Genomic DNA, 15,044 nt, shown 5'->3' on the forward strand with positions numbered 1-15,044 from the left:
CGATCACTTGAAAATTGCATTGAAGCTAATAGTTTGTGTGAGACAGCTATTGTCGTCTTCCGAGGATGTTTCAATGATTGATTTGGGAGTTTAGAAAAAATAACCATGATTGGATATAACGCAGTATGCGTACTTGTATGCTAACTGTTGCAAGTTATTCCAAGTCCGGGAACAATGGTATGCATACCCGTATGCGTACTGGTTGGTTTATGGAAGTCTGGGAACTTAGTATGCATACCGGTGTTGATGGTGGTTTTTAGTTCAGGGCTAAGATTGTAAAAACTCCCATTTAATAGGCCGTCACTCTGCAAAAAGACAGAGCCATGTAAAAGTGATAAGTGTTCAACCTCTTCATTGGCGCATTTATTGAGCAACCCAATATTTCCTCATGAAATTTATCCAGAATGGTGCATGTAGCAACAATCCCAGATATTCTGTAAATTTTGGCGCCTTGCCTGTATTACTCAGTTAATATAAGTTTATTTGAATGCTTTCTGTGCTATTTTCCCCGGCTGAACCCTTAATGTTGATATGTCATGACAATTTGTGTTCACTCGCAGCAGAGTAGCACGAATTTCGAAGTATCAAGGTTAAGGTCCTTGCATAAAGTATTTAATCGGAAAGCATGCTGCTCTCTAGCAATGAACTTAAAGGACTCTGTGTCAACACATAGAATCCAATCAATTTTGTGATAATTCACAAGATTCAGATATTACCCTGACTAGTTTGCAAAAATTAGGGTTTTGCGCCCTGCGCAGTATATTAGACCTTGCCTGTCGAAATTAAGCCTACGCGGACTAGTAATAGGTTGGGAAACCTACAATAATGTAATGCAAGTGCACAACGTCGAACTAGTAGACAATGGCAAGTACAGGTCGTTCCCACGAGGAGTGTGAAATACTGCTACTAAATAATATCAAGAATCGTTAATCAACAATATAATGTATTTGAGAGTTTTCAGAATTTCGGAACAAAACGAAATAATAAATAACAAAGACGTAACCAAGAATGTGAGAGTCGGTAACCAGGTTTATATGATATTCACTACTACTTCTATTTAATTACTGAAATGAAACACAATTATGAATATATGTTTATCCTCTGTTCTATTGACATCACCTATTATAAGCATAGAATCACAAATATCGCTAGTATACTAAAAGTGTAGCACATCAAAAGAATAAACCTAAGCATGCACTATCAAATTGTATTAGCGAGAAATCAGAATAAAAAACTTTCCGTTGAACAGTTTTTAGCAGGGTTTTTCTCTCTCATGCGAATTTTTCTCTCCAAAAAATTGGCGAATTTTTTCTTTAGGGTTTTCAACTTTCAGCAACGTTTTTCCTTCATTCTAGATCATCTTTGGTGATTTAGGATGGGGGAAAACCCTGATTCAAACGTGAATAATCATGGGAACAATAAGGTATCTTTTGCTGATTTGGTTAAGGGTAAAAAACCCTATATGTTAACAGATTCAGATTTCTTATCTCTCCCTGAGGCATCAACATATTTGGAAGAACCATCTTTGGTTTTGCCTAATAGTCTTCTTCAAGAGGGACGTGATATATTTCAGTTCGGTCTCATTGGGAGATTGAACTTTAAGGGCTTAAAACTTGCTGATGTTCAAAAGAGTTTGGAGGAACAATAGGGTTTCGGTGCTGGATGATGTAAGTTAGTTCCAATGACAAAAGGGTTCTTTATCATAAAGTTAACTTCAGCAGATGACAAGGAACGTGTATGGCATGGTGATACTTGGGTTATACAGAATCAACAGCTTAGGGTTTTTAATTTTTACCCAAATTTTGATCCAGAAAGACAACAAACTTCAAGAGCTTCAGTTTGGGTAAGTTTCCCTGGTTTGTACATTGAGTTTTGGACTAAGAAAATTCTTCTTTCCATTGCTAAAATTATTGGAAAACCGATTGCTATTGATCAAAAGACATTGGATCATGATGTTGGAAACTATGCTTCGGTTCTGATTGATATTGACTTTGCTAAGTTGATTCCTAAAAGAATTCGCTTGAAGGCAAATGGAAAAGAGTTACGGCAGTATATTGAAATTCAAGACTTAGAGAATGTCAAATTCTGCACTCATTGTAAGTTTATGGGCCACAAATTTGAGAATTGCCTTGCTGCAAAGAAAATTTTGGGAGGTTCTAATGCTGAAAAGAAGTCACCTACTGTGAACATTAAGAATGGAAAAGAAGGAAAATAAATCAAATCTGTTTGGAAAGAAGTTAGTGAAACTTCCCATGAAGGCCATGTAATTAACGTCAATAATGTGCAGGCTGGTAAGGAGAATATAAATTTAGTTCATGAGGTTGCTGTTTATGATGATATTGTGAAGTCTGGGAACGTGATTATTGAATAAATTCATGAGAAGTCTGATGATAAACAACTAGAAGAGCAGCTCGAAAAAGCTTTTACTGAGTATCGTGAAGCTCAGATTAAGTTGATGAGATGTAAAAACAATATTTCATCCAAAAAAGATCTTGCTTTACGTAATAATTCTGTCCATATTGACAATGCAGATAGTAGACAAGGGAACTCTAGCAAGCAAATCCATTCCCGGACTAATGAAACTACTCAGTTCGTGCAAACTAGGGAAGCTCAGCAAGAGTCCGTGCAAATTTTGGGAGATCAGTCCGTGTAAACTTTTAAAGCCCAGCAAGAGTCCGTGTCTAAAAAGAATTTGGAAGATATTCCAAATATTCAGTCTGTGACCAAGTATGATTCTGAGTTTATGTCCGTGACCAAGCAAAATCCAACGCCAAACTCAGTTACGGAAACTTCTTCAAATTCCGTGTCCAAGCAAAATCCAATGCCAAACTCTGTTATGGAAAAGGGTACGAACAGACCTGCGTTTATTTCTAAACCAGGGATACCTAAAGAGGATTGGAAAATAGTTATGGGTAAGAACTCCCCTAATAAAGGTACATCTTTTAAATTTAAATCTTTTGAAACTCCTTTTGTGGATGAGCTTTTTTCAAACTGAACTTGTGGTGAATAACAAGTATGGTGCCCTAGCTTCTGAGTTAGGCCTTACTAATGATTCTAGTGAGGCTTTGGTAAAGGAGAAAAAAGCTGAGATCATTGCTACGAATTCAAAGTATAATGAGGAAATTCGAAGCCGTGAGCATCACAAGGATATTCAAGCAGGGTTGGAGGAAAATGTTTTTGATCTAGATAATATTTTGTCTACAGAGGAACTAGATGAGGCAAGTACTATTCAACTTGATGAAGTGCGTGCTAAATTCATTAGAGATCCATCCTTTCGACGAGACTATTTAGAGGAAAAAAAGAAGAAAATGGATAGAATGTCAACAAAAAAGAATGTTCAATATCCTATTAAGCTTGTTCCAGGTGGTAATTATGCTTCAGATGAAAATGAACATGATTATGACAATGATGAAACTTATGATGATTATGAAGATGAATTCAAGGAGCACTATGATTTGACTCAAATAATTGATGATCTCATTCCCGAGAAGAGGAATTTTAGAGTTGGAAATAAGGGGCGAAAACGATTTTGATTTTATTAGTTTTCTTCTTTATGCTATTTTTTAGTGCTTAAGAGCTTATTTTATGAGTTTTTAGAGTTTTTTGCCCCTTTGGTTTATGGGGGTGTGGAGGCCTAGCGCCTCCCATTTTGTAATTCTTGTAATTACGTTTTTTTGCTTTAATAAACCATTTTGACCTAGCAAAAAAAAAATGTATTAGCGAGAAGATTATACGAAGCTAATCGTTAGTTCACAAATATTACTCGGCTATTACATCTAGTTTAGGAGAGAAAATGTCCGAGATTTACGCGGCGAGATTGGGCAATGGAGCTCTTGCTCATCGGAGCAGAGAAGGGTGCAGGGACGAAGATATACACGGAAGGCAAGGGAAGAAGACGACGGTTTTAGAAGGCAAGAGGAAGAGCTGGTTGGATACTGTTTGCGGAGAAAAAATTTCGATACCAAGAGAAGATTCAAATCTTGACTTAGAATCTCAAGATCTGGATCAAGAATGGCAAGGAGTTGGCAAGAGAAAGAGAAAGAAACTATTCAATCTGATCAATCAAAATCCAATGAAACTGAAGTTCGTATTTATTGTAAGGATTATTACAAATCTTTCTCTCTTTTCAAAGTCAAGAATGGTGTTATGTTCCGAGAGGAAACGAGGAATACTAGACAGCCTATTCACTTCACTTTGGAGTTTTCTTCTGTGGGTTGGTTAAAGAATATTATGAAAAAGGAAAGTAAGAAAGAATTATATGGCAAAGAGGAGTGGGAATCTGTTAAGGGTGATGTGTCTCTTTTTCTCATAAGAGATCGAAATTGTTATGGTGAATTCTTCAAACTTAGTATTATTTCGAAATCTTCGAGACAACTAACATTCTTTCTTGCTGAAAAAGGTGTCAATCGCTGGACTCATTTTGTTTTGGGATTGAAAAATTCTCAGCTCACAAAACAAAGAAGCCATTGATGACAAAAATCTTAGAAATGTCCAGGTGAAAAGTACTATTGATAAGAATATCATGAAGAAAGGTAGGTAAAATCAGGATTTGGTCATTGAAGCGTCTAAGGAAGTGGGATCTTGGAGTCGCATTGGAATGGCAATGGCAAAAAGATTCAGTATTGACAGTTGCTTTGATGTCTTTCCCTTTGAAAATAATAAAGCTTTCTTTTTTTTCATTCGTGGAAGATATTAAAAAGATGATGTGTAAAGGACTGTGGAATTTTGATGGCATGACTATAAGATTATATCCATGGTGGTCTAAAGTCAATACAGTATCTTTATCAGAAAAAAAGAAGAAGGTACTTGGGTTCAGGTTCGTGGTGTTCCATTCAATTATTGGTGTGATGATATTTTTAATAAGATCGGAGGAATTTTTGGTGGTCTTTTGGAGGTGCATTGATCTACATTACAATGGGAAGATGCAAGTGTTATACGTATTAAGGTCCAACATTTTAATCGATCATCTTCAACTTTTCCATTTCATTTTCAAGGTGATTCTTTTCCCATAGAGGTGAGCACTCTAAAAATGTTTAATGGGTCTCCTGATCAATCTCATCGTCGCTCCATTAGTGGTAGCTTCCACTGAAAAGGATGCAGAAACAACTTTCCAAATTGGTTGGCCTAGTTTATCGCAAGCAATTACGATGTCAACCAAAAAATCAAGGGGAGAGAAATTTCCGCGTGTAGAGAAAGGAAAGAATTGTTCTGTGTCAGCAAATGAAAATTTGAATTTGAATTCAAAATATTTACCTCCGCGGTTATGTAAACGGGTCAGTTTCATGGATCCATCAACATCCAGTTCAAGCCCAAAACCAATGTTTGAATTTTCAAATTCAAAAAGTGAATCAGTTTCTTCTGACTCATCTTCTGAATCGATAACACAACGGTCAGAAGCTGAATCATCTTCAACGGCTATAATTCAATTAAATTATGAAGAAGATGTCGAGGAACATTTGAGACAAGCAGTGTCAATTCCTTTTTTGCAAAAAATGGATCCTACTGTTGAAGAAACTCAGGAAGCAACAGACTCTAATTCTTCGCAGAATGGCGCAATCTTTGGTAATGAACTTCTTTCTTCCAAGGAAAAATGGAGTGAGATTAAGCATCGTGTTGATACGGATTTAAGATCTCAATTTGATTCGATACTTACTCAAATGTTGAATGTGGGGCCGAGAATGGGTGTCTCTTACAAAGAAGATAGTGTAAAGGCTTGTGATTCTATGATGGAAGTAATTAAGGGTCATCTTCAAAATTATGTCAAGGAAAGAAAATGGTAAGTTTTCCTGTTTCTCTCTTGGTTTAGGAATTTTGTTTTCTATGGATTTCAAAATTATCACCTGGAACATAAGAGGTCTAAACGACATCAACAGAAGGGACATTGTAAAACAAAAAGTTAGGGGATGGCGTCCTAGTATTTTTGTTCTTCAAGAAACAAAAATCCAACAATGTAACGATTTAATTGTTTGGCAAACTTGGGGAAATAGAAATATCAAATGGATGGATGCTCCATCTGAAGGTCGTTCTGGAGGAATTTTATGTATGTGGGATGAGACAAAGGTTAAGTTTGTTGATTATCTAGTTGGCCATCACTCGATTAATCTTCATCGCCAAATGCCTAATTCTGGTTTTGAGTGGGTGTTTTTTGGTATTTATGCTCCCAGCAATTATATTATCAGAAAGGATTTTTGGAGAGAAATTGAAGAGGTTAGAAGATATTGGAGTTTACCATGGGTTGTTGGAGGTGATTGGAATGTTATCACATTCATTCATGAAAGAACTTCTTGCACGAAATCAAACAATGCAATGAGGAATTTTAACAGGTTCATATCAAGACATGAACTTATTGATCTTCCAATGATTGGGGCTAGATACACCTGGACTAATAATCAGGTTCAATGTGTTCGTAGTAGAATTGATAGAATTTTAGTTTCTGTTGATTGGGAGTGTCGGTTTCCGAATGTTACTCAACAAGCTCTTGTCAGGCCATGTTCAGATCATAGTCCTCTTGCTCTTATTTGCGATGGTGTCAAAGGAGGTTCAGGCCCATTTCGTTGTGAAATTTTCTGGTATGCACATCCTGACTTTTTCACTTTCATTCAAAATACTTGGAATTCTTTCACCGTGACAGGTAATGCAGGTTTTGTGATGTGCAAAAAGCTTCAACTTTTAAAGCCTTTGTTAAAGCTTTGGGCTAAGCAAGAGTTTGGCGACATGGAAAGGAGATTAGAAGAACTAGAAGATATTTTGTCAAGATTGATGCAGAGGAAGATCTTCATGGTGGACTCAATGAAGATCAATGGAATGAAAGGTTGAAAGCTCGCCAGGATTATTGCAATTTAACTATTGCAAAAGCTGAAAAATGGAGAAGTCGTTCTAGAGCTAATCACATTGCTTTGAATGAGAAAAACACAAAATATTTTCATAAGCTTGCCTCTGATAGAAGAAGAAGGAATTTTATTGGTGCCATAAAAGTAGATGGGGTGATGACTTATGAAGCTGAAGAGATCAAGAAAAGGATAGTAGACTTTTTTCAAAATATTTTTCAAAATAAAGCTACCAGGACAGTTTCACTTGAGTTAATGCATTTCAATAGAATCTCTCAAGATTTGAGAGTTGGTTAGACATGCATGTTGACGAGTCTGAATGTTTGTCTGCAATCAAACTTTTGGGTCAAAACAAGGCACCTGGTCCGGATGGGTTTGCAATTAGCTTTTATCTATTTTGTTAGGAAGTTCTTAAGAAGGATTTCATGAAGATTTTTCAAGAGTTGCCGCACAAAAACTTTCTAGATTGGAGAATGGAAAATACCTTCATAGCTCTAATTCCTAAGATAAACACAGTTGAAGAAATAAAAGATTTGAGACCCATTAGTTTAGTTCATGGGGTGTATAAAATTATTTCAAAAGTTCTAGCAGAGAGGTTAAAAAAAGTTCTTCCTTCAGTTATTTCTTCTGAACAAACAACTTTTATTAAAAAAGGCAGATTTTGGATGGTGTTTTAGTGGCTAATGAGCTTATTGATTCAAGAATTAGAAGTGGCAAACCTGGTTTACTAGTTAAAGTCGATTTTGAAAAGGCTTTAGACCATGTAAATTGGGACTTTTTAGATGAAATTATGGACAAAATGGGATTTGGTTTGCAATGGAGGAAATGGTTGAGATGTTGTGTCGAATATGTGAGGTTTTCTGTGAAATAAATGGGTCTGCAGTTGGATACTTCAAAAGCAAAAAAGGATTAGGCAGGGTGATCCTTTATCACCCTTTTTGTTTCTTCTTGTAGGTGAAGCTCTTTCTTATATGATAAAACAAGCTCAAGAACAAGGTCTTATCTCTGGTTTTCAAGTTGTTGAAGGTGGTAAACTAGTTAGTCATCTTCAATTTGCTGATGACACCCTGATTTTCTTGGATGTTGTATTGAACAGGTAAAGCAACTAAGACTCATTCTTCTTTCTTTTGAGATGCTCACTGGTCTTAAAATCAATTTTGCCAAAAGTCAGATATATGGTGTGGGTTATAATGGTGATTTTCTTCAATTATCTAGCTTGTTCGGTTTTATATTGGTTGTCTTCCCACCACTTATTTGGGTCTTCCATTGGGTGATAAATATAAAGGCATAACAAAATGGGATAAGGTGATCGATAAGTTTATTTTATATCTAGCAGGCTGGAACAAACGTATTCTCAACAGAGCTGGTAAGATTACTCTTATCAAAAGTGTCTTATCTAGTCTACCAACATATTATATGTCTCTCTTTGAAATGCCAGTTTCTGTAGCTAAGAGACTTGAAAAATTAATGAGAGACTTCCTATGGGATGACAAAGGAAAGAAAAAGATGCATTTGGTCAAATGGTCTGTGTTATATAAAAAAAAAGTATGGTGGTTTGGGGATTAAAATTTTAAAGAAGATGAATCAAGCTTTGTTGTCAAAATGGCTCTGGAGATTTGCGAAGGAAGATGATGTTTTGTGGAGAAATCTTATTGCTGAAAAATATGGGATTGATGGTGTAGAATGGTTATCAAAAACTCCTAATGGTTCTTTAGGTAGAGCGGTATGGAAGGGTGTTATGAAGTGCAAGCAGATTTTCTTTAAAAATATCAAATTCAATGTTAACAGAGGTAATAAGGTGAGATTTTGGTTGGATAATTGGCTATTTTCTGATCCTCTCCGTCAGATATTTCCAAATTTGTACCAACTCTCTAGAAAGAAAAATTGCTTTGTGTATGAATGTTACAATGCAGACTCTCTAGATTTCAAATGGTCATTGAGTTTACATAGAAGACTGAATGAAAATGTGAGAACATAATTTGATTGGTTAAAGACTGAACTAAATGGTTTTGTTTTACATCCGGAGGAGGAGGGTATGCTGGAATGGTCTCTTACCAGCAAAAAGAACTTCACGGTCAAATCAACATATGATTCTTTAGCTAATGCAGAAATTGAGACTCCAGTTAACAACATTTTCAAGTTAATCTGGAGTTTGAAGATTCCACCAAAAATTGGTTTTTTTCTATAGACCATTGCTCATTCAAGATTACCCACTAGAGATTTCTTAAGAAGAAGAGGTATAGATGTGCCTTCAATTTTCCTTTTCTGCAGTGAAATTGAAACTGTTTTCATTCATTGTGATTTTGCTAAGAAGATCTGGGTTCATTTTATTGAAAAGTTAAAGTGGTTCTTCACTATGACACCTCATGTTGTTTCTCTTCTCTTTGCCTGGAATCTCCCTAATCTAAGTAAAGTGTAGTCCCAGATTTGGAGTATTGTTCCTGCGGTAATTCTCTGGAGCGTATGGAATGAGAGAAACTCTCGTGTCTTCAATGCCAAGGTAAATTCAGCAAATGCAGTCATTAGTAAAGCTCTCTATGAGATGTATACCTGGTGCTTAGTCTTTAAAGAGTTTGAAAATTGCTCTTTTGCTGATGTTATTCAGAAATGGCCGAGAGCTTATTTTCATCCTCCATAACTTCGAGAGTTTTGGTTTGCTGTTTTTTCTTTTGTTTTGTTTTCTAAGGATAGTCTTGTTCTAAGCTATCCTGTTTGTACTCTTTTTCGGGTGGTATTTCTTATACCCTCGTTTTTTTATCAATACAATCTTTCTTTACCGATCCAAAAAAAAAATTACTCGGCTATTCTAAGCATAACGCATCAAAGAATTTAACCAAAGCATGGACTATCAAATAATGAGAAAGCATATTTGTAAAGCTATCGATTAGGCACAAAGGTTTTTAGAACCGGCAATGCAACAACCCATTTTTCAATCAATCAATAAACAATATTCAAGAATTAATTTATTCAAATCATAATGGTTTACTGCTTCATAGTTCAAATTAAAATAACTTAATACCCCAAGTAGTTTCAACCATAAAAACCCTAGTTACAAAATTATTAGCAAGGCATGGCTTTCTCAAAAGACATAAACATAATATAGAGAATCACTCGCTAATCGGAATGGAGGAAAATACAAGACTAGCAAACCAGAAAGCACAAGAATCATGAATCCTTCTCTTCATTGTTTCGGCTCTGCAGCCGCCTCCATCCGGCCTCCTCTTTTTCTCTCTGTCCCCGTTCACGGCTCTCTAGACGATCCCCCTTGATATTGTTTCTCATGAAATATATATGTGATGTTGAGGGTCCAAACAAGGACCGAGCAAACAACCCAGGCCCAAACCAACAACGACCACTCTTTCTGTCCCTCCGAACATATATAATGCCTTAAACTCAGCTGTGTAAAAGAACTCAGTTGTGTACAGACCAATTCAGGCCAGTTATGACCTTTCTCCATCTCCTTTCCCAGGAGATCAATGTGTTCCTTCTAGAGGACTAAGACAGGGAGATCCCCTGTCTCCTTATCTCTTTATCATATGTATGGATGTTTTTTCAAGAGCTTTAATCTATGCTGAATAACAAAATCTTATCCAAGGTATTAAAGTTACTACTTCTTGTCCTGCTATCTCACACTTGTTTTTTACGGATGATTGTTTAATTTTCACTCATGCAAATCCAGATCAAGTAAGTAATCTCAACTCTATAATTGAGAACTTTGTCTAGCCTTCAGCCTCAAAACTAGCAGTCAATCCATTAATGCTATTACTAATACTCTTAATATTAAGAGACTAGGACTTCAGGACAAGTATTTAGGAGTCCCTTTGCTACTGCAAAGAAATAAAACTGAATCCTTTAGTGGTTTAACAGATGGTTTTGAAATTAGACTAGGAAATTGGAGATCCAAATATTTAAACCTTCCTGCTAAAACTGTTTTAAGTCAAACTGTTTTAGGTTCTCTTGCTACACATCAAATGTCTGTTTTTCCTATGCCTAAGAAATTGAAAGATAGGATGGACACTATCCAAAAGAGGTTTTTATGGAACAAAGCTAGTAACTCTAAAGGTGTTACTTTAATTCCTTAGACAACTACTGCTGGTCCCAAATGTAAAGGGGTTTTTAATATTAGGCAGTCTGATATCTTTAATAAAGCCCTTTTGACCAAACTTGCATGGAGAATGCTAAATGAACCTGATTCTTTATGTTTCATTATCCTTAAACATAAGTATTTTTATGATTTTGACCCTTTATCTGATGATTTTTTTTTGCTAGGTCAAAATGGTTTATTAAGCAAAAAAACGTAATTACAAGAATTACAAAATGGAAAAAAAAAACCTTTATCTGATGATGTCAGGTCATATGGATCTTGGCTCTGGAGAGCCATATGTAAAGGTTTAGAGGTTATTAAGAACTACTACTGTTGGGAAATTGCTAATGGAAAAAGTATAAACATCTGGAAGGATGTCTGGGTTCCTAGTCTAGGTGTTAAAGTTAATTCCAGATTTAGCAGTTTAGGAATGGTTAAAGTAGAACAACTTATTGATAGTTATACCAAAAGTTGGAATATGAATATTTTGAATGCTTTGTTCTCTCCAGATATTGTGCAAGAAATTGCTAAAATTAGGATTCCTATGATTGGCAAAGATCAAATTAGATGGACAGGATCTAGAAATGGTAAGTTTTCAGTTAAATCTGCCTATAATGTTTTACTCAATGAAAGTTTGGATGGAAAAAACTCCTCTAATATTAATTTTCCTTCGAATAGATTATGGAAAATGCAATTACCTCCTAGAGTTCAACATTTTTTGTGGAAATGCATTCATAATGGTCTCCCCACTAGGGATAGATTCACTAGATATGTGAGTAATGCTGAAACTGTCTGTCCTTTGTGTGGTACCCATGATGAAACTATGAACCATTTACTCATTCAGTGTGATTTAAGTAAGAGAATATGGTTTGCTATACACACTAATCTTGTTGTGACTATGAGTAATATTGACTTGTCAGACTGGTTTACTCAAATATTCATGTCTCCTGTTTTTCATGATGGAACTGCTCAAAAAAGAATCAGGTTTGTCTCTTATATTATTTGGTATATATGGAAGCTCAGCTGCTCCATTGTGTTTGAAAACAAAGAGTTTAAACAAGTTGAATTTATCTCTGCGTTAAATCAATTCATATATGACTGGGAATCTTCAATTGTTACAGTTCAGCAGCAATCAGGTGATGTGCATAGAGCCTCTGATGTAATCAGATGGAACCCCCCTTGTTTAAATTTTGTCAAAATAAATTTTGATGTATCCTTTTTAGATGGATCTACTCCTAGTGGAATTGGACTAATGCTGAGAAGTTGTACAGGGAAATTTGAAGGAGCCAAAGGGGAAAGGATTCAAGTAGTTGATGAAGAACAAGGAGAAGTTGTTGCTGCTTTAGAGTCAATTAAATGGGCTATGGAGCAGGGAATAAAGAATTTGATTTTAGAAGGTGATAACAAAAATGTAATCAATTCCATTAATGGCAATATGAACTATATTAACTGGACTACAAATAGTGTAGTTCAGGAATGTCTTTTTCTGTTAAAAAGTTTTGAGAATTGGTCTTGTTCTTTTGTTAAGAGAGATGCGAACTCAGTTGCAGACACCTTGGCAAAACATGTTAGAGCCAATGGTAATGGTCTTTGGTACCTTGTCCCTCCAAATTTCCTTCATGGAGATTTAAGGAAGGATCTATCTATGTAATTTGCTTGCTTTGAAATAAAATTTCTCTTATTTAAAAAAAGAAAAAAAACTCCAACCAATTCCTCATGTCCATCTAGCTAACATCACCTCTGAACGTGACAGTTTCTTCACCCACCGGCAGCTACAGTACTTTATGCTTGCTGTTGTTGTACAAACGTAGAATGATCACAACCAATCACCTCTCTGTACCAGCTCTGGCAGAGCACCAATTTCTATTGCCTGACCGTATCTAAGCACCTTCCCCTTTAACTGAATCAATGGCAACGTACAAAACCAGCCAACAAACATCTCTCTCTATCTCCATTGTTGCTAGACTTCGATTCTTTCAGCCATTAGAACAACCAAAAACCATGAAGGAAGGCTACTTACGGATTCAAATATAGTCTCCCTGATCGTTGGCACCTCTTTGATGTCCCCATCTCTTTGTTACTGAGCATAACTCTCGTTATCACTGGCACTGCTCAAATCTGAGCTTCCTCCATCTAGCCACCGGCAGCAACTATCACCATTCATTTTAGACAAAACCACAATATAAATCATCACCACTGCGTCGAAAATCACCCATCAAGTTCTTGCACAAGAGCAGCAACAGTGAACTCTCCTTCCGTTTCTCAAACCATCTCTGTCCATGTTCATTTCTCATCCACAATCCGCATGCAGCTAACCCGATTCCATTGATGAATTCAGCTATATACTTCCACTGCCATCTTTTGTTGAGATATATGTTTTAAAAAACATTAATTAATTTCCGAATAGTTTTCTCTCTTTAAATGGTTTTAATGTGACTTTTATTCTTTCTTTTAAAGAATAAATTTATTTCATTTCTAATGCCAAAAACCATTTTTTGTTGAATAAGTTAATGGTGCTAATTAAGAACTTAATAATGCATGTTATTTAATCTTATTTAATTTTTTGGTTATTGAAAATCAGTTTTTGATAAAAAAGAATTTGGAGAGTTGTAAAAAGTCTTTTTTCTTATGTGAGAGTTTTCTATCATGTTTCTTGAGTTTATTAGAAAATGAATTTGTGTGAGAAAGAAAAACAAGTGTGTGATCATCCTTGATTTTTCTAAAAGTGTTTCTGAGCAAGAATGAAGTGTAGAAGTTTCACATCCTCTCATCGTGCAAGAGTGATTGTGTAAGAGATTGAATTCGGCTGTTTTATCCTGGGGACGACGCGACATTGAAGAACTGCTTGCACAATCTTGGGCAGAGCCGCGAAACGTCTTAAAGAAAGCGACCTAGTCCGCGACTCAGCCATACTAATTGTTTCGTGTTTGATTTTTATTTTTTGCGCATGCATAAATTCAGCAATTGTTCCAATAATTTTAAGACGTTCTATTCTGCCACGGAAATCAAAATGAAAACGATTGCTGAAACGCGATAAGTATCTTTGTTTTATTTCGTTTTATAAAATTATAACCGGAAATTTTTTTATTTAGCGATTAAACATGACGCTTGATATTTTAGGTAACCTGGTATCTAAAGTTAACTTTATGTATAATCTTGATGGACTAGGAATGTAATATGGATAATATTTTTTATATCATGAATATCTAACGTAGAAAAATAATATTGATGTGAAACGAATATTTATAACATGTTGTAGAGTTTTATTTTTATCTCCTACACAAAAGTGAATTAGGTCTTGAAATTTTAACCAGGTGTATTAGATATCATGAGGATTATCCACGTCAAATTTCAGAATTTTTGGAATCTGAAAAGTATTATTTAATTTTAGAAAACTGAACAACGTATCTGAAAAAATTCTGATGGGCAGAAATTTAATCCTGATTGAATATGTTTTTTCAAATGTTTTTGTGGATAATTTGAATTCATATAACATGAAATTCTTTTGAAAATTTCCATTTAAAGTTTTAGTTTGAGAGATGTGGTGCTAACAAAATCGTTATGTATGTATGTCTAAATATTTGAAGTGATACTTGAGTTTAGAGAATACATATGTAACAAATTACATAAAAAAATCATGTTTTGATTTTATACTTCATACTCTTGGTTTGGTAATGAAAAAGAATATTATTGATAGCAATCAAGCTAATGCACCCCATATGTTTGATACTATGCTTAATAGAAAGTTATAAGTATATGTATGATGTTATACGACTATATAACTTTGAATCTTTGTTTGACAATTAAGAGAAACTTGGAGTACTATATTATTTGATTTTCGAGTAATTATGTAAGTGCATACCTTACTTATTTTTTGGTTTTAAATGCTCACATGTACATGATTGTGACAGGTGAAAATTCACTTACTTGAGCAAGTTTTTATTTTCCAATGAAATAAAAATTACGGGAGACTAATCGATGTGAGGAGCAATGGGGTTGCTGATTTCTTTGTTGGTGCGCAAAGAATGGACAATGGTTTATAACCAATCGAGCTTTAAAAGCAATTGAGGTATGTTTGATGAACTATATGTAGTTATTGTAGTGATCAAATAATGGTATTCTAAATTGAATAA

At 35.1% G+C, this 15,044-nt stretch overlaps 1 protein-coding gene across 1 annotated transcript; it reads left to right on the plus strand.

Annotated features, from left to right (window-relative positions):
- The first annotated feature begins 6,000 nt into the window (after nucleotides 1-6,000).
- LOC113295596 lies at nucleotides 6,001-6,816 on the plus strand. The gene has a single exon (XM_026543928.1). It carries the CDS (start codon nucleotides 6,001-6,003, stop codon nucleotides 6,814-6,816), a length of 816 nt encoding a protein of 271 aa, XP_026399713.1.
- The last annotated feature ends 8,228 nt before the right edge of the window (nucleotides 6,817-15,044 follow it).

Source organism: Papaver somniferum, chromosome 7 (genome assembly GCF_003573695.1).
Source record: "Papaver somniferum cultivar HN1 chromosome 7, ASM357369v1, whole genome shotgun sequence".
NCBI lineage: Eukaryota > Viridiplantae > Streptophyta > Magnoliopsida > Ranunculales > Papaveraceae > Papaver > Papaver somniferum.